At 36.6% G+C, this 20074-nt stretch overlaps 1 protein-coding gene and 1 long non-coding RNA gene across 2 annotated transcripts in view; one reads left to right on the plus strand and one right to left on the minus strand.

The window, feature by feature from the left end:
* LOC141376814 (uncharacterized) overlaps positions 1 to 20074 on the minus strand; it is a 291281-nt gene that overhangs the window by 49692 nt on the left and 221515 nt on the right. The window lies entirely within an intron of this gene.
* Positions 3212 to 7532, plus strand: sost (sclerostin). Its single transcript, XM_087276482.1, has 2 exons — positions 3212 to 3538; positions 5630 to 7532. The coding sequence occupies exons 1-2, from the start codon at positions 3298 to 3300 to the stop codon at positions 6019 to 6021; spliced, it is 633 nt and encodes a 210-aa protein (XP_087132608.1). The 5' UTR covers positions 3212 to 3297; the 3' UTR covers positions 6022 to 7532.

The following is a 20074-nucleotide window of genomic DNA, read 5'->3' on the forward strand; positions in this document are numbered from 1 at the left end:
CGCAGATCCAAAAGACATGCGGTATAGTTAAGTTGAATAAACTAAATTGGCCGTGATGAATGAATGTGTATGAGTGTTTATGGACGTTTACCAGTACTGGGTTGCCGTTGAAAAGGCATTCGTGGAGTAAAATAACTCAACTGAGAATAACAACATTAACTGAAAATCCTGTCATCATTTACTCACCTGTTGCCACAAACCCGTTTGAGTTTCATTTTCTGTAGAATAGTACACAAAATAAGTTCGTATGAAAAATCTTGGGAACTGGTAAACATTGACGTCTTTAGTATTTGTTTTTCTTATGGCTAACTGTGGGCCACATTGTGGGTGGGTAGCACGATCGCCTCACTGCAAAAAGGTTGCTGGTTCGAGGCTCGGCTGGGTCAGTTGGCATTTTCTGTGTGCATTTTGAATGTTCTCCCCGTGTTTGTGTGGGTTTCCTCCTGGTGCTCTGATTACCCCCACGTCAAAAGACATGTGCTATAGGTGAATTGGGTATAAGTTAAATTGTCTGTAGTGTATGTGTCTGAATTAGTGTGTATGGATGTTTCCCAGTGATGGGTTGCAGCTGGAAGGTCATCCGCTACGTAAAACATATGTTAGATAAGTTGGCGTTACATTCCGCTGTGGCGACAAAAGACTAATAAACGGACTAAGCCGATAAAAATGAATGAATGGTTAACTGTTTCTAACATTCTTCTAAATATCTTCCTTTTGTGTTTAACAGAAAAGGCTCATAAAGGTGTAGAACTCACTCATTTTTGGGTGAACTGTGCCTTTAAGAGCTTTAAAAAAAGAAAACAACAAGCAGCAATTGACCTTTCTCAAAATCACTTGTTAATTGCATTTCTGAAAGCTTTTTCACAGTGAAAGTCTTTCAGAAGAGGCTCAGCCAGAGGAAATACTCCAATTTATATAATAATAAATTTATATGATAGTTTTTTCTTATTGATAAAAATATAATGATTAAAAAATATGGCATCAGCCAGTATATTTTGCATCATCAATGAACATCAGTGTCTGGTAGCATAAAGCTGTTCGCAGGGCAGAGATCACTTTTTGTTTTTGCAGGGGTAACATTTCTTCTCAACTTTGACCCAGTTCTTATCTAAAAACTTTTAATGCTCGGTTGCATGTATGTTTGCATTTCATATGCATTAAGAGTCAAGCCCTGTCAGTCCACGATGAGTTAAACACTTTGTTTATGTGGGTTTGACACAGTGTTACTTTTCTTATTCTTTATAAAAATATCTTTTGCTGGCAGCCCTTGTAAATCTGGAACACATCTAAGTGTTATTTATGCTCGGGCTGCTATCTTGATAAAGCAAGCCTGGAGACTGTGTTTTCTGTGCACAAACCCAAAGAGATATAAAAACAGCCAGTGAATGACAGGGAAAAGAGCGTAGGCTACAATCTGTGGTGGACATTGTGATCTTTCTTTTTCTTCATGATGACAGGACGAAGAGTTACAATAGATCTCAGAAGAATTCCATCTTTCCTGCTTTTTTTCTCTCTGCTGGTGGTTTAAGCTTATATGATTGGTGGGCTCAATAGCATTAGAAGATCTTTTTCAGCCAGTCTCATGCTTGGTATTTGTTATTCTAGCGTTTTGATGCAGAATTAAATAATGCAATAAAATAGACAGGAGGAGCACAGCATTTAGTGCAGTAGGCCAGAAGAGAGACATACACTAATAGCTGTTCAAGGTATTTGTTTGTTTGAGCTCCCTCAAGAGGGCAGTGTTTGTACAAAGCGATTAATTTAATGCTAAAACGATGACATAAAGCATCTGCACCTTGTGCGGGTCCCACTGCTTATTTATAATAGTCCTTATGGCCAGACCAAAAAAACAAAAATATAAATAAAAAAATAACATACTTTTATTCAAAATATTTTTTTACAGCCCAATAAAATATATGTTTATTTTATTAATAAAAACAGAGCAAACTGAAGAAGTTGCAATATTTATTATTAGAATGATTTTTTTTTACTATGCAATAAAATGTTGTGTATAAAAGTGTACATTTGAATAGTAGCAGCAGTAGTAATTATTATTAAGCAATATTATTATTACATTTGAAATTGATAACTTGGCTTACAAATGAGAAGAATATAGAATAATAGTAATAATAGGAATGCTATTTCGCAGTGGGTTTAAGGCTATATGAATATTTGACACTTTATTGTTAATTTCATGTCATGTAAATAAGAATTTCAAACGTTAAACATTAGATGTATGTCGTAGAATTTCAATTTCTTCCAATTGTCATACAAATGTTGCAACCCTAGGTCAATAACCCAGGTGCGTAGCCAGGTGGGGTTGGGTTGGTTCGAAAGACTCACCCCTCATTGACAAAGGTCCTAAATTTGTCCCATACATGGGCTCATTTGTCGTGCTATGCCATCATAAATTGTGTAAATAACTAATCGAAGATTATTATTAGCCTAATAACTGACATTTCTTGACCTTAATAGGCAGTTTTTGATTTAAGACTTTAGCAGATTTTTTTTTTTGTAATGATATATGATGTAATAAATGAAAAATAATATATATAAATATATTTTTTTATTTCTTCATTCTAAACCTTCAGGAAATGTTTTTGGTACATCAAAAAGTGTGGTTATGATGACCATCCAACAAGCTAATCCAGCTAAAATGTCACTAAAATGCAATATTTAAAATTTAAATAAATACAAAATTAGTTGAATAACTGCAAAAAGGTCATTTTTTTTAATATATATTTTTTTTTTAGAAAAAAGAACCACCTTTTTCACCAGCCTGGCTAGGCTGCACTGTATAATATATTGAAAAAAAGTTTTAAATGTTTAAGATTTCGCTTTTATAATGTATTCATATAACGTATTGATATAATGTATTCTGCAAAAACCAACAATAATCTGTTTAAAAAGACAAAATTCTTTAAAAATTAAAAGTAACTTTTTCTAAAAAAAACAAAAAAAAAACAAAAAAAAAACATAAAGCTACACAAATAGCACTGCAAATCATGTCCAAACCTCTGATTATTAATACCGTGTGATCCTAAGTATGAAACAGAGGTAACGACTCAAATAAACGACTTTTCTCTCTCCAAGTTGACCTTCCACTTCTGCGCGTGCCCCTTCCTCCCTATCAGTTTCTGAATGAGCCGCTCTGCCTAAATCCCTCCCACTTCGTGTAAGCGCTAAATTATCTGGGTTTTTTGCAAAACCTGTGGTAGTTTAAAAAGGCAAGCCTCTCCCGAAGAGAAGAAAACTGGTCGAAGTTTGCCCGCTGAACGGCTCGTTCTCGGTTGTATTATGCAGGTGTCTCTGGCGCTCGTGCACTGCGGCGCGCGGCTGTTGCTGCTGCTGCTGCTTCAGGGATGTTTCACAGCTGCGCACGGATGGAGGCCTTTAAAAAACGATGCTACAGAAATTATACCAGAATACGCGGAGGACACGCACAAACCCGAGGAGCAGATACAACTGTCTGACAATAACACAATGAATCGGGCGAAGAACGGTGGAAGGCGGTCGTCAGCAAACACACGGACTTATGGTAAGTAACGTGAAGCTGTTATTTAATCATTAGAAGCTTAACGAAGTAGATCATCGCCAGCATAAATATACTTTTTGTAATTTTGTTCAATTTTAGAAGATGATTTTTCTTCTTTAAATGTGATTTATTGGGTGGTTAATAACAAGCTATAAATGCTCAGATTATTTTAAACCATTTTTAAAATCAAACTAATAACAAATCAAATAAATCTAAAATAAAATTAATTTGGTGTTATAAATTATATTATTTATTGTGATTACTTATTTGAACTTTTATTGCTTTACAGTATTCCAGGTATTGGAATATAACATTAAAGAAAACTTTGTGCATTAGCATTTGTGAGTTAAATGAATAAGGGAAATGTGTGTTTAAGATAAGAATGAAACGTATTAAAATGTATTAAATTAATATAAAAAACAGTGTCAAATATAACACAAATATTACACAAATTCCATTTTACCGATTTGGAGAGATACTTGTTATTAAAGTGTGAAAGGCGGCAGCAAATTACATTTACAGGATAACAGCAATCAGTGTATAATAATAATAATCAAAAATTTGCTAAATTGACCAACAATGTTGCATATTTATCCTACTTTATAATGTGATGTAGGTTATATGAAGGCTACACAAAAATAATAATAAAAACGGGATATTGACTTGATTTAAAAGTTCTGAAAGGCTGCCATTCCAGCTTTTCTACAGGCCAAGTGATGCACTAACTATAATAAGCCTTTTTTTGTCTTGCTGCATCCCCAATTTTACATAATTAGACAAGGTATGCCTTTCCATAACCATCTAATTGCAACAGTATGGTTTCAGGGTAGTTGAAAATGTGAGAAGTTATTCTAAGGGGTCATTTCTTCAGGGTATTGCCATGATAGGGAATGACTTCCACCTGTGGAAAGTAAAACTACTGTGAATTCTAACACTGCACAATGTGTGTGTGTGTGTGTGTCTGTGTGAGAGTGTTTATGTATGTCGGATTTAACAAAAAAGTAAACCACAGCATGTTTCCAGAACACAAATCAAGACTTTGTATTAAAGTCTTGGAAAGTGCGTTTGAGAAATTGCAACATCTAAATTTATTGCTAAGTAAATGCACACAATACATCCAAAAATAATAATAACAAGAGTTCCTTCGTGAACAGAATAACGAAGTTATCACAAAAACAATAAACAGTAAAAATACTTAAGGCTTGCGCAATCCAAAGATAATTTACAATCTCTAATTATGTCACTGAACACTCCTATGATGTTGCGTTTCGCCATAAGGAAACAGTTATCAAGCCAAGGATGTACATTTAACTGGCTCATTAGGGGGTGGAGAGAGATCTCACACCGTCCTGTGCTGCTCTGGAAGGGGTGACGTGTGTAGTTTCTCTGGTGGTCAGTGTGGGGTCATGTTGAGATATGTTCATCTTCCTCTGGCTCTCTCCCAGCTCCTCATAAAACATCAGATCAGGTTTTCTGAGAATCAGGGGAGGCAGAACGTGAACTCATCACACACATAAATCCTTTGTTCCCCTCTATGAGGGGAGCCCGTTCCACTCTCGGTTTCATCTCTTTAAATGACAATTAATGAAAACATTGTTGATGTAGTTTAAGGCAGTTAAGCGAGTGTGCGCTAAATTCAAAGCTTACAAAAACAACAAGCTTACCAAGACACCCAGAAGTCTCTCATTGTCTTTCATGGATATTCAGTCCTTATTTGCACTTATCAGAACAATCTGGTACATGGTTTAGTGTCTGTGGGTTTATAATTGATTGGCTTCTCATCGATTCCAGCCTCAATAAAGAGTTCATCTTTAACAAATTGTCGCATAAATCCAAACCAGACTTAAAGAAAATAAATAAATAAAAAGCATATTTTGTGCTGATATAAAAAGATTTGATCATGCATTTCCTCTTTAGTTTGACATACAACATTTGTCTGGGAAACTTGTCAAAAGAACAACAAAGTCAAGTTCAGGAAATCTACTTAATGCCTTTGTATATATAACAAAACATGAAAAATTTGTTTCGTGCATGGTTAGTAGCTGTGTTTTATTAAAGATGTACCGCTTAAAACATTTCTGCTTTCTTTCCCAGGAGCCTCAGAACTCAGCTGTCGGGAGTTGCGTTCGACCCGATATGTGACCGATGGATCTTGCCGCAGTGTCAAACCCGTGAAGGAACTTGTGTGTTCTGGTCAGTGCCTTCCAGCTCACCTGATGCCAAACTCAATTCTACGGGGGAAATGGTGGAGAAGCAGCTCCTCCGATTACCGTTGCATCCCTGCTCACTCCCGCACCCAGCGGATACAGCTCCAGTGTCCAAACGGACCAAACCGGACATACAAAATACGAGTTGTCACATCTTGCAAGTGCAAACACTACACTCGACAACACAACCAATCGGATGTCAAAGAGTCGTCCAAGAAACCACGGCGCAATAAGAAGCACCGCAGCAAAGTGCCGTCCATCAACAGCAATTCATACTGAGGGGAAAAGATGCAGAACTGATACAGAAAACACTCTCTTGCACACATACAAAAAAAAAGAAAGTACACCAATACATATGCACACATATTACAGAAACTGCAATCCTCATCTACAAGGGAAGGAATAAACGCATTAGCATTTACCAAGCTTGTTGGCATGCTAACAAGTTTCCAATGTATTTCAGATGTCTCGCTGTTTGTATGTGCTCTTGAGCCTAAATCGTCCCAGTTTGATCACAATATGCCAGCGGACTGAGTGAAAAGACGTCCGCTGTTATGCGAGATTAGATCAGGCAATGTGATTTTTTTGAGGGAGGAGAAATATTCCTGCTCAAGCGGTTCATTTCAAGTTCACCGAAGTTCATTGAAAGGCTAACTTACGGGCAAGCATACTGAGTGCTCCACCAGTCCAGCAAGTGCTCATGTGAATGTTTGTGCACCAGATTTGTCCTCTTTTGGGATTCGGAGCAGTGTATGATTTGAGCGCTCAGCCGCGTCTGGCCCAAAAGACACGCTGCTGCTGACAGACCACTGAAGCCCAGAATTCTTAACCTTGGTCACTTTTACCAGGTCCTTTTTGACAGGCTGGGGAGTCCATGTGAGTGTCTGCAAATTCACATTTCCACAAGAAACTGATCGACACTGGCAGCTAGAGCCGCCTTACGGAGAGTTCGGAAAGTTGTGTCAGCCCTCCACGGTCCAAGTCCCTGGAGGTCGAGAACAGCAAACGGTATTCCTGTGACTTGTCCTAATTACCAAATAGTTCCATTCCTGTGTTTAGGATTTGAGTCATAAAAAGCCATTTCCTCTAGACATGGTCAGTTCCTGTTTGTTCGAACACCCGAAAAAGAGGCCCACATGTGTGCACGAATCTGCAGCAATTCCTCGCGGGCAAATAACCTTTACGCACCCTCCTTCAATGGAAACCATTTGGAGATATTCAGCTATCTGCAATCGCTAGCAGGTTACCTACATCCATTACTGAAGTCTTCAGCAGAGATGTCATCCTTCCTGTCTCCACACATGACCGGAAAAGAACAAACAAATAAGTGAACCAATCTCTGAAATCGTGGGCTGGATGTTGATTCTACACAGGATACAGAGATCAGAGAAGGCCAATTGTTCAACATTTTTTCTGCCCACCTCGATGATATTTGCTCATTTTTTCAATTGTGTGTTTGAAATAGCAACTGGAAGGGATTTCTTATAATGTAAGCAGACTTGTCGTGAATAGTAACTTGTACATAGTATACCTGTGTGGTATACCTGTGTAGTTTACCTGTGTGGTCTGTGTGGTGAGCGGTATCCTCCTTCAACCAATGGATCCTCTTTCAGACCAAAAGACTGTTACAAAGAATGAACTGTGTATTTATTTTTGTATTTTTATCATTTAAATTATTTATGCAATCTGTTTTTTTTTTGTAGAAAATAATAGCCATTATTGTACTATATGTAATTATAGTGAATTTCATACCGAAAAAAAAGAGTACATGAATAAAGTTAAGCAACCTATATATGTGAAAAGAAGTGTGTTTTGTTATCATTCTTGTCAGACTGCCTTGACAGATCCTTTCTCCTTTTGGGCCGTGCCCGCACTCTAAATCCATCCCTCAATGAGCCCTCTGTAAACAATATTCTGCAATTAGGAAGTAGAGGCTTTGTAACACTTTGGAATGTTTAAAACACCTTTACAAAAGGCGAGAAAAGGAAAGAATCCCCTCGTCAGACGTGAACAGTACAGTCACAACAGAACCAGCTCTTTATGTCCGGTATGTTGAACTCAACCCACAGGCTTCCATTCATCTGTTTGTTTGTTTAAGCTTGCACAGTCTGAGCCATAGATTGACAAGGAAATGTGGATTGCTTGACTTGTTTTAGCCCTTCTAATCTTGTTTGTTGCACACTTGAGAGCTGGCTCATGATGAAACATATTACTATATTAGTCTAACTGGATCCAGGCTGTTGTAAACCAAACAAAATGACTTGTTCATATACTTGTTCGATGAGACTAAAAGATATTCATTCATTCCTTTTCTTTTCGACTTAGTCCCTTTATTCATCAGGGGTCGCCACAGCGGAATGAACTTCCAACTTATCCAGCATATGTTTAATGCAGTGGATGCCTTTCCAGCTCTAACCCAACACTGGTAAACACCCATATACTCTGCATTCATACAGAACCGCCAATTTAGTTTATTCAATTCACCTGTATCGCGATCTTCTGGGGAGACCAGAGCACCAGGAGGAAACCCACACAAACACAAGGAGAACATGCATTCGCCACACAGAAATTCTTTAGACATCTTTACAAAAATGCTTGCTGAGAGATTAAAGAGGAGTCCAATGAAACAGTACTAATTATGTGATCAAGTTGATCTCTCTACAGTCTAAAAGTACTAAAATACTTGTATATACCAACCCAGACTCATTCTGAAAATGTACCCCTATATACATTTCTCAAGAGAGCAAAATACATCCCAGGAGCTACGTTTTTTTTTTGCAGTTTTTGTTTGTTTTTGTTTTTGCGAATCTGCCAGAGGCCGCTGTGTATGCTTTTTCAGGTCTCAAGTTTCTCTTGGAGTGCCATTCATGCCTGCTGTTCTCACATAAATCCACCAAAGGCTACTGTAGACTGACTGACTGACCAATCGACTGATTCCTCCACCCTCTCCCTTCCCTAAACCCAACCAATTGTATTTTAAAAAGCACCGATTGACCCATCCACCCACTTCCCTAAACCCAATCACAGTGTTTTAAAAAGCAATCCAGAAAAAGAAAAGCCCCCTGATTTTTTTTTACCACTTTCTTACCCTGTTATTTACTTGTTTATTTTATTTTTTAGCTTTTGTTTTTGTCTTACCTGGTTTAAAGAACCGTTCCTCACCATACTCGAACTCCGTTGTTGCTGTCAACTCCATTCTGCATCTCAAGTCCGCAGACGTACTTGTCGAGCTACTGGACAAACTGGTAACAGCAGAAAAGCTGTTCATATGGAGGTAAGCTAGTAAGCGTGAAAAGGAATGGCATCATACCACCCCGTAGTGTTAGTTTTAAAGATGAAAAGCAAACATACGTAGCTCGGGCTACTTAATTAGCGATCTCCAGAAACATATATAGAGGTACGTTTTCAGAATAAGCCTATGTTGGTATATACACACATATTTTGCAATATACTTGAAATATAGGCCCAATCCCAACCCCCCTTAGCCCTTACTAACGCGTTCACATGAAGGGGTAAGGGTGTCCAAATTCTCTAGCTTGAAGGCATAGGACTAAGGGGAAGGGCACGATACCCAGAAAGAGAGATTTTTCAGGACTACACTCAAAACCAAGGGGTAAGAAAATTTTCCAGAATACACTAGCCACAATGACAGCATCACTCGGAAGTCAGGAGATATACAAATTAGTATTTTCCGTCATTATTATGAATTTTTAGGACAAACAAGCATATGTTTTAATACATTTGCGTTTGTGTTTTATTATCATGATAACATGATATTGTTGCCTTCGGTGATGTTATTAAGATAAACCCCCAATAAATAACACAACCGGAATAACCACAGCAGTCTCGATCATTGAGCCCTTCCCTTTCACACTCTGTTTCAAGAGCCAAGGGGAAGAGGTAGGGGGGCCATAATGTTTCTATAGATTTAAAAAATGACTTTAAATAAATAGCTGTATTCTTTTGCTTCTTGGGATTGTTTTCCTTTGCATCACTCAAGCCATTGAGTTCACAGTTTGTACTTTTTGTACTTTTTTGTCCAATTTTCCTAATACGTCCATGCTTTGAAACAAACTGTGTTATTTGTTGCGTTTCCACTCGTAGCTGTTTGGTTTGGTTCATGGCTTATAACACTTTGAACAAGGACATTTTGTAAAATCCCTTTGGGTAAAATCAATTGCAAAAATACTTCCGGAACCAGTGCTGATGAAAAAGTGGACAGGCACTAATGCACTCTATTAGGAACATATTTTCCCGCAATTCTAATATAATCGTTCCAAATTCGTGGCCACTTGACATGCCATGCTTTTGTTCAAAAGTAGCTGGCAGGCAGAATCATTTCCACGTAATTCAAGAACAAATGCTTAAATGTGTCACATGAGCAGCTCCTATATAAATTGATGCTGACAAAGCATCTGACCTCAGTTATGGCCCCTGTTTGCAGTGGTTACTCGGCAGGGACCTGGCACAGACCTCCACAGCCACAGGGAAAGCAGGAGTGTGTGAGAGAGGTCAGCTGGGACTCACTCCTCAGTGTGTGTTTAACACTTTTGTGCCTGCTCCACAGTCTCTCAGACACAAAACTCCTCCAGAGACCATGTCAGCCCGGGCAGGCAATAGCTCAGATAAGCTTAAAGGTATGTTTATGACTTAAGCTGATATCTCACATAACTTAAAGACTGTATTATGGGACAACATTTATCCAGCTACTTTTGATGTTAAAAAGTTTAACTTTTTTTGGTATTTCTAGTACTTTAAAACAATATATTGCATAATTAATGATGGATATTTATATAAAAAAGACAAAACAAGAAAGTACTGGCAACTCATTACTCAACTAATCCTAACGATAAATCTAGATTTTAACAAAAATCAACAAACAAACAACAACAAAAAAACAACAACTAAAATTGAGGTTAGTTTCAATTTGGGCTGAATGTGTGAAGCCTTGGGAAAAAGAGGAGGCTGTAGAACTCTAAGTGTCATTTAACCGTTATCCACTTGACTTTTACCACAGTAAATTAAAGGTAGTCACTGTTGAATAATTCATAGCTTAACCTAAAATGACATATTTACCTTCCAGTGTCTAAAAGCACACAGGTTGACCTCTTCAGTGGTACACAACGGACCTCTAACACATGATAGCGATTAAAGAAATCTCACTGAACCACTCTAGAATGTCACTTCCTTCTGGTCAGGCTATAAGCATCCAAAATTAAAGACACTGCCTTTGTAAATGAAAGGTTATGGAGCTGGTGCACACTTTTCTATGAAACTCAGTTAGAAGTGCTTGAGGTTGTATTGTAACTAAACAAATTCAATATATTGGAAACTATATTATCACTAAACTATTAGTCATTAAAAATTTTTCTGTTTTTCTTTTGAATGTAGGCTAAAGAAAAAAAAGTGTATGATCAGCTGATTTTTATATGTTATAGACTGATCCTCTTGCCGAAATGCATCATCTTCCTGTGATGATTGCTCTGTTGGCTGGGAATATGCTGTATGTTTTGGCTCAGTCAAAAAAAAGGAAAGGTCATATTCTCACAAATAATTGTTTGAATCTTAAGTTTCCTTCTCGACTTGCATAATGGCCCAACTATTGTCGTCAACATCCAAGTTTTCCTAGGGTGTGTATGTTTACTGAGCGTGATGTTATACAAAAGAAGCAGGAGTTTGTCAGGGGCCCAAATTCATGAAACTCTACAAGAACTACAACATACCGTGTGTCCCAGAGGTTTAAAGAAACTGAGATTCAAAATCTAATTTAAGTCTGAAAATAAACATGAAATGTTAAAGTGAAGGGGAAGTGAACTGTTTTTCGTTTTTCAAAATGCTTAAAAGAAATGTTATGACTTTAGTGTCACGATTACATTATTAAAATAAGCTGATTTGGTGCTCACAAAACATTTCTCGTCATTATTAAAGAGCCCTATTGTGGGTTTTTGAAAATGACCTTTCATGCAGTGTGTAACACAGCACTAGGTGAATGAAAACATCCAGCTGAGGGTTAAATCTGAAAGTGTTTACTACTGAATATAACTACTGAATATTGTTGTAGTGTTTAATAGTTAACAGAAAAGAGGACTTTTAATAACCTTACGGCTACGTTACGTTAAGTCACAAGTTGTGCATTAGCCAATCCATTGCTGTTTTGTCATCACGCGGGAGTTAGTTAACTGTTGTATATGATTTTAGTTCAGTAGTATGCTCGCAGGTTCCAGTGTGGATGGTTAATAAACCCCTCTGCACTGGGCAAGAGCATTACCCGCTGCTGTGAAGGTGTTATTTAAGTAAACAGTTGGAATGGATTTCGGTTGTTGTGTGCCCTTTTTCATGCCTCCACGGACACTTATTACATCGATAGTGTCGGGTTAAAAGCACAACAATATTTAATGAAATAGTCAATGCAGAGTCGAATAAAGGAATCTTGTTAGGTTTTAATCTTTTACCTGAATGTGTTAATGTCGATACAGTACATCACCAAATATGTAGTACCGCATCTAGTAAAAAATGAATGCGCCTTTCCCTTCTGATCACAGGACTGATCTTGACATGAAGATGACGATCACTGACAGATGGAGATTTGAGAAACAAAGGGTTAAAGTTCATTTTCCCAGTACCACAGTAAAGCCAACCTAGTGTTGTGTTTGTTCCTGTAATATTTTTAGAATTTTTATATAATAACCTACGCTGCAACGAAGGATTTGTCAGCCTTCAAGGAAGGAGCAGCAGAGACTATTATGTGTGGAACTTTGCCAGGTTTTGACAGGGACTTTTTCAGTAACTGTTACAGTTCATATGGACCAGTTGCTTCTTTCTCAGGATCATAACATGTAAGTGTAATTAAAATTGTTGCCTCGTTTTGTGTAGTTTGCAAAATATGTATTTAATTGTGTGATGTAACTTGTAATCACTCTGCACGGCTTTTAATCAATTATCAACAGTATTATAGATCAGTGCTTGTATTGTATCTCTCAGGTTAAATCTTTATGGGGCTATTAACATATCGCATCCAAAACCACGTGGAAAACGCGACGAGTGCTTCTTCCTTTACCGATTCAAATGCATTTCTAAACTCGCCATCCTCTGCCGTTTGTCTTTGCCCATGACAAATAAATCACTGAAAAAAATCATATGGGAGTCATTGGGATAATTAGGTAACAATAAATGCATATTATAAGACAATGAAAGTGTTTCTTGATCTTGCATGCATATCAGCCTGTTGTTAAAGACCCCCGAAAAAAAAAAAACCTTTCATAATGCAAAATAGGGGCTCTTTAATATTTAAAATCCTTTTTCTGCTAAATGCTTTCGTGTAAAGCCTTGAAATTTATTTCAAAAGGTTCTATTAAAAACAGAAAATTAAAGTGTACAATATTTATCTTTTGATATGAATGTTACTTATTAAAATAATTACTTTTTTGTATTAAACTCAATACACTGTTACAGAATAAAAAATCTAACCCAGACTTTTCAAAGTGTATAAAAGTGCTTCTGTACAAGACAACCAAACAAAAGAGATTAAATACTCACCAACATGATTTATTAGTCCCGATAATAAAATTCATTAACAAAACACACCTGGAAACAATAAAACCAATGGCAAAAGACAAACACCAAAAGACAGAAACCAAGACCATTGTATAAAATGGCACCAACACAATATACATGCTATTGAAGACAATACTGCAGATTATCTTATCTCAAAATGTTTAATCCACCAGTCAGTTTGCCCAAATACTCAATACAAGCGCTCCAGACAAGAATCTAATTTCCGAAGTCAAACACACGTGGGCTTTGACGGATGCATTTGGATACGGATGTTTGTTCTCCATCAGCCACTCCCTTATCAGGTCATAACAACTAACGGCTTCTAACAAATCCAAAGCAGAGCAACACTTGGCCCAAACCTAGGAACATGGGAAGTGTTATAGAGGACGGAGAGCGGGATCAGGAGGCATCTGAAGGGAAAAACCAGGGTCAGTGTATGAAAAAAAAAAAAAAGCCACTCAGCTTGTCCTCCATCACACCCCCCCTCTAAAAGGCTTTTAAGTGTCCACTGCTCACTGGATTCAAAGAACGGATCCTGGGACTAAGAGTGGAAAAAGGGCCACCTATCAATGATCCATGAAGGATGGCTCAGTGGGAAATTGGGGTCGGGGGGAAGAACGGATGTGTCCAGGGGTGGATGGTTGCATCATGGGTCAGCAGCGTTCGATGAGCCTTGACCGTCCAAACCAAGTGGCGGCATCAGATGTAGGCCAAAGATAAGCAGCGGGAAAGAAAACCGGATAGTCAATAAACATTTACAATACTAGCTCAAAACAAATATGCGCCGGGAGACATTCATGCGCCTCAATTGTCACCAATATGGCAAAAAACCTGGAAGTTTCTTGTAAAAAACCCACCAAGTTGAGGCTCTGTGCAGTGTATGTTTGTGTGGGAAGCGAGGTAACATTCGTATCAGTGTTAACCGCAGACCTTGCCAGCTGGGTGTCGAGTCTTGGCTCTGGTTTGCAGTTTGTTTGTTTAAAAGATTACAATCCATCCAAGTCAAACAGACACCTTGAACATAACCCAGCTCTGCCAATAAACACATGCCAAATGGTGTGAGTGCAGGCACTTGCATTAGAGGAGAAAGGCCAGGTAAAGGCCACTATCCGCATGTGTGACATCAACATATGATATCATAGCTACCAATACACAGAAAGCTGAACTGATTACATATAATAATTCTACAGCTTAGAAACTTAACATAAGGGCAGTCTGATGTTTATGGAAAGTCTTGTATAGTCTTCATCGTGTTTGGATCTTTGCATGACATATTCTGGAACGGCATGTCTCATGAAATAAAGAAATTGTCAAAATTATTATGAGAAAAGGATGGGCTTTAAAACAGTGGTTCACCAGGGGGCCTTACCAAAGCTTTTAAATGTAAGTATGTGAAGTAATTGTTAATGCATGCAATTAATTCAAAATCCTTAACTTGTTAAAGAATTTATTGCATCATTACCGTAATTTACGTCATGCTGTTGCAGTGTCTTGGGAGTCGTTCATCACGCTGAACATTTACAAATGGTGCGAGCACCTGTAACCCTGGTAGATGGAAATGTGTCATGTCAAGTCATTTAAGCCATTTTAAGCTTCTAAACTCCTGGAAAGTTCCAGTCAAGTTTGATCCAGTAAGTAAATACGTTTAAATAATCAATCCAAAACAGCACTAAAGAAAACCAGGCTGATTACGTCAGATGGCAGAGAAGAGTGACTTAGTTTTCAGCAAAGTATTCTGTGTGTGCTTAGCTTTAAAGAGAACTGCCTTTTTATTTGGAATTGTTCGTTCAGGTCCACTTATAATGTTATCAAGATTTATTAATGATTTAATATCAATAATACAACGTACATATCAAATTAATCTTGAATAACAAAGCAATTGCTCACACTTTTGTCGTAAAACATTAAATCTCTCCGAATTTTAAGCCTCAAATTGTATTTTGTGAATGAATCTGTGGCAATATGAAGTAATTAAAATATCAAGTTCTTACGGACGTGCATAGAACTACATTAAATGTACAGTTCATCCACTCTTTCCTAATGTTAGATTAGAGGAGTGTTTCTCAACCACGCTGCTGGAGGAGCACTAACACTACATGTTTTGGATGTCTCCTTTGTCTGTCACACTCATAGGTCTTTCAGCCTCTGTTAATTAATTGAGGACACATGGAAAATGTGCTGAGCTGATGGTCCTCCAGGAACATGGTAGAGAAACACTGGATTAGATGGAAGGCAATTCGGAGAATGTTTTTCCAAAGCTTGGCATTGCATAGCTTCTGCGCATAGCTTCTTTTTCATTTGGTTACTGCCCAGACCTGTGTTTCCCTGATGTTTGTTCTGGTGTGCATGATGTGGACTTCTATGGAGTTAATCTAGGGGCATAGGGGCAAAAAATTAATTTTTGCAAAAAAAAAAAAAAAAAATTAAGCAAAAAAATATTTAAATAAATGCAAAACAAATAATAAAAAAAATCGCAAAACAAAAATATATTTTTTTGAGAAATAAAAATGATTTTTCCAAACAACTTAGTCAACCGTGAGTTGTGATGCTGTTTTCACTTTGTACTTCACATTTCTGTGCATTTCACTTTGTGGCCCTGATTTGACAAGGGGGTGGAGTCAAAACTTAGGCATTTACGGCAGTTTAAGGGCTTATTTATTGGAGTCTAGAATTCATCTGATTGGTATAGCAATAATATCTGACTGAACTAGTAATGATTATTGACGTGATGCCAGCCACGATCAATCATATCACGTTCTCCTCTCAAAATTTGTTTATAAATAATTTCATCTAAAAGACACCTACAATACATTTTCTTCAAAAATATAAAAGCTAGCAGAAAATTCAGTTTTGTAAGAATGAATACTCTTTACCATGCAAAATATGGCAAAATCAAACATGTTAAAAAGATGGAATGTTGGATAAAATGTTTAATTAATTAATTTAATTAATTAAGAACAAACATTTCAATGTTTGCAATCATAAAGTTTCTACAAACACGAAAAAAAACACTATTTTTAGAAAAATTCAATAGCAAAAACTCAGAAGGATTCCTTTAAGATTACGTTGGAAATTTAAAAAAAATCTGTGCACAAAAACATCCAAATACACGTCATGTTATAAATCTTTTTCTTTCATCTTAGGAAACAAATGCAACAAATACATACAATAAAATGCAGAGTGCATTGAAAATGCAGAGGAACAAAATTCAAAATCGGAAATTAAGCAAAGTCTACATAAAAAACCTTTACTGTATCCATTCAGGCGCATGGTTTCAATTTGAAAATAGTTGGAAAAATCACCGTCTGCATAATGTCTATCCATTTGCTGACAAAGGAGAATTCGACTGGTCTATATAAAATATGGTACCAACCATAGAGTCCCATGTGAGTCACGCCCACCTCTCATCACCCAGATGTGCACCACAGAGGGTTTTGATCATGATAGGGCTAGAGGCTTTTTTTTTTTTTTTGCCATGAGCTTTCATACGTATCTATAGCATTACCTCACCACTCAACACAGGGGCTGATAGCTCTAATGGTAGTTTCACTAGGTCTCTGTAAAAATGCCACTCCACTACTTCAATGTATCAAAAAAGGCTAAAGAAATGCAGAAACCTGGGAACCACAGAAAAGACATCACCACATCATTGCCATGTAGATTAATTTGATTCTTATTAAAAAAAGCTGATCCTGTTGCACATTCTTTTTAATAATATTACAAAACTATTGTTTCAATTAGGTCAAACTTTCCTTTTTTGTTTGTTCTTGTGTTTTTTGACATTTTTTAAAACATACTTTATGAATTAAAAGTAATCTAAAATTTATACAACTATTAAAACAATTAAAAATGATAATTTTTATGAAGTATAGTGTTGTAGTGTGTATAGAAAACATTAATTATTTTAGATTTATTTATTGAGTCTGAATGATCTTTTCTTTTAAAAAATCTTTTATTTTTGAAAAATTACCATTTTCTCCGCAACATCTTGTTTACTTGTTGGCCATTGAAATGTCATGTCATTTCCACACGCAAGTTCATTATTTCCAATAGAGGCGCGTGGCTTGTGCTCGCACATTGGGAATGACGGACACGAGTAGTGCAAAATGCTTGCGCCTTCCAGGCACACTCAGTGGAAAAGTTCTTGCCAAGAGTGCACTGCAAGTCACATGACAAGTTAATGTTTTATATGGAATATACACATTTTTGTAGACCAATTATCTCAGATAAACACTGCAGCGTTTTTTATTTTCCTTCATTAATAAAACTTTCCAGCTTATCATCATCTTAGAAAACGGTCGCCTAGCAATCTATGTATATCCACCCCCAGGGTTGTGGTAAAATTGTCATTTATTGACTAGTATGTGATGATAAAAAGGTTGGGGACCACTGATGTATAGTGAGTTAGTACGATTTCTGCTATGAAACTCTATACAAGCACAGGCTGATAGGTCACCAAATCTGTGCTCCTAAGTGTCCTGCGCTCTGCAGAAGATTAGTTGCTGTTGCATTGGCAGCCAATGATCTTGCTCCTCAGTATTTTAAATACTATGCTGTAGTATTTTACGCTATTCAATTCTGAGTTGTAGTATTTTGTCATTTTACGCTGCATCATGCTTTCAGAGATCCCCCTCCACCCCAGCTCCACCTGTGTTTAGATCTGCTATGGGGTTACATACAGTATATGTTTGCAGCAGCAGCGTGTTATATTCCCAGATGACATGTTGGTGAATATACTGGCAGTAGCAGGTTTTGATACACTGAAAAAAAAATTATTCAAAGATATTTTCATGGATTTACAATTTCTTTTTTTACGTTAAGTGATTGTAAACAATTTATTTGCGCTGAATTTAAGCAAACAAATCAAGACAAATATTATTAAATTTATTTTGTTTTGTTTAAATTGAACCCATAAAAATTGTTTGCAAAAATATTGCAGAAATACATTTTTTCAGTGTACTTGCTCTGTCATAATAATCAAAGCAGCAGCAGCATAGCAGATATATGCCACCAAGATCAAACACATCAACATTGTCATATAATGTACATACATTACCATAAAAAACTAATATTTTCAGGATGATTTATAGAAAGTTTTAGACAACAATTTTTGAAAACTTTTTTTTATTCTAATTAATTGCCATTTTCAGAAGTAAACTGTCTGTCTGTCTGTCTTTAATAGATCTATATAGATAGCAATACTTATATTTGATTTTTTTTGTATTTAAAATAAATCTTATCAGACCTTCATAAAATAAATCCAATCCATACTTAATATTTGTAGTTCATCCAAAAAAAAAACTGAGAATTTCAAAGTGGTGTTCTAATTTTTGCCATAACTATAAATATATATAATTTTTTGAGTGTGTCTGGGATAAACATCTGCACTGTAACTAATCAATTTTTACAGTGAAAACAAAAACATCTAAATATAATTGGGTTTTAAAAAGTACCACATTGAAAACACAGATTTAACGTCACCTTCATTTAACAAAAATATAAAGGCGTAAAATAGTCAAATTCGTAAATCCACCCCAAGGACACAAAAAAGCACAAAAAACTAAAAACATGTCATTGTTTGAGACATGTGCCCTCTGTTTGATTGTGTTACAGATGGGAACTGTTTTGATTTTTTGGTATTTTGAGTGCTCTGATTAATCAGCCTCTTTTGAATCCCTAAAAAAGGGGAAAAAAGCAATCAGTAAAAAGGCAGTGAAAATTGTTTCCTAGCCGTGTGGCCTGGTGAATAGCCCAAGAGGGGGTTAGCAGATATCTTTTGGATCTCTGAAGCTTAGAGGGATTTGAATGCAGTGATCAATTCAGCTTTCTAGTCTTATCAGATAACATAGAGCCTCTGGGAATAGCCACGCAAACTCACTCACTTCAAATACCAAACAGAGGTGTGTAAACTTTGATTCAAAAACATCCAAATCCCTGTAAAAGAATAGCCAATACAGAATGTAGCAGGACTCAGAAGAGAAAAACGCTTTTAAGTTGACAAATATTTAATATGCATTGACAAGGCCGGAGTTTGACTCTTCAGAGTTTGCCCTAAAGATATTCAAAGGTGATCCGATCCTCTTAGGATGTACTCAGATAAGAGATATATAAATTGTTGTCAATTTTTTCTCTCAACTGAGCTTATTTTTAAAGATGGATGGGCAAACAGCCTATTTTACCCTCCAACGGAGGAGCCTTGCAGCGATATGATTTTAGCAGATGCATATCCATCAATAAAAACTGTTTAGAAGAGAATTGCGCAGGAAAAACATAAAAAAATAAATAAGTTGGCATGTCAGTTTTTCACATAAATAAGCCTTGGTCAAAAGACTTGGAGCGGCTTAAACCCTTAACATAATATTATGTACAAGAATCTGATTAAATTCACATTATTTTTCACTAAACTTCAACGTCAAACGTCTTCCAGGGAACAAAGCAGACATACGGCCGATATTTCTTTCTTTTAAGAAAATTTGTCAAAGCATCAAGCCAGACGGAAAAGAAATGTGGTGGAAATCACATGCATCCTAACTATGTGTTCTCAATATTTTTTCTTCAAGCATATGCAAAGCACATTATCAATCTGAGACCATCTGAGATTTCTGACAAGAGCGTGTAAGAGATGAAGACAGATGGAGAAGGGGGGTGAGAGATTATTATAATTGCACAATAATACTTTTCTAGCCGCCAACAAATTGAATGTAAATGTTTACGCAGAAATAAAATTACATTTCATCACATAATGGCATGCAATTGTTTCCCACTATCTAATAAGCAG

Source organism: Danio rerio, chromosome 12, assembly GCF_052040795.2.
Source record: "Danio rerio strain M-AB ecotype USA chromosome 12, GRCz13ab, whole genome shotgun sequence".
In the NCBI taxonomy this organism is placed as follows: Eukaryota; Metazoa; Chordata; class Actinopteri; order Cypriniformes; family Danionidae; genus Danio; species Danio rerio.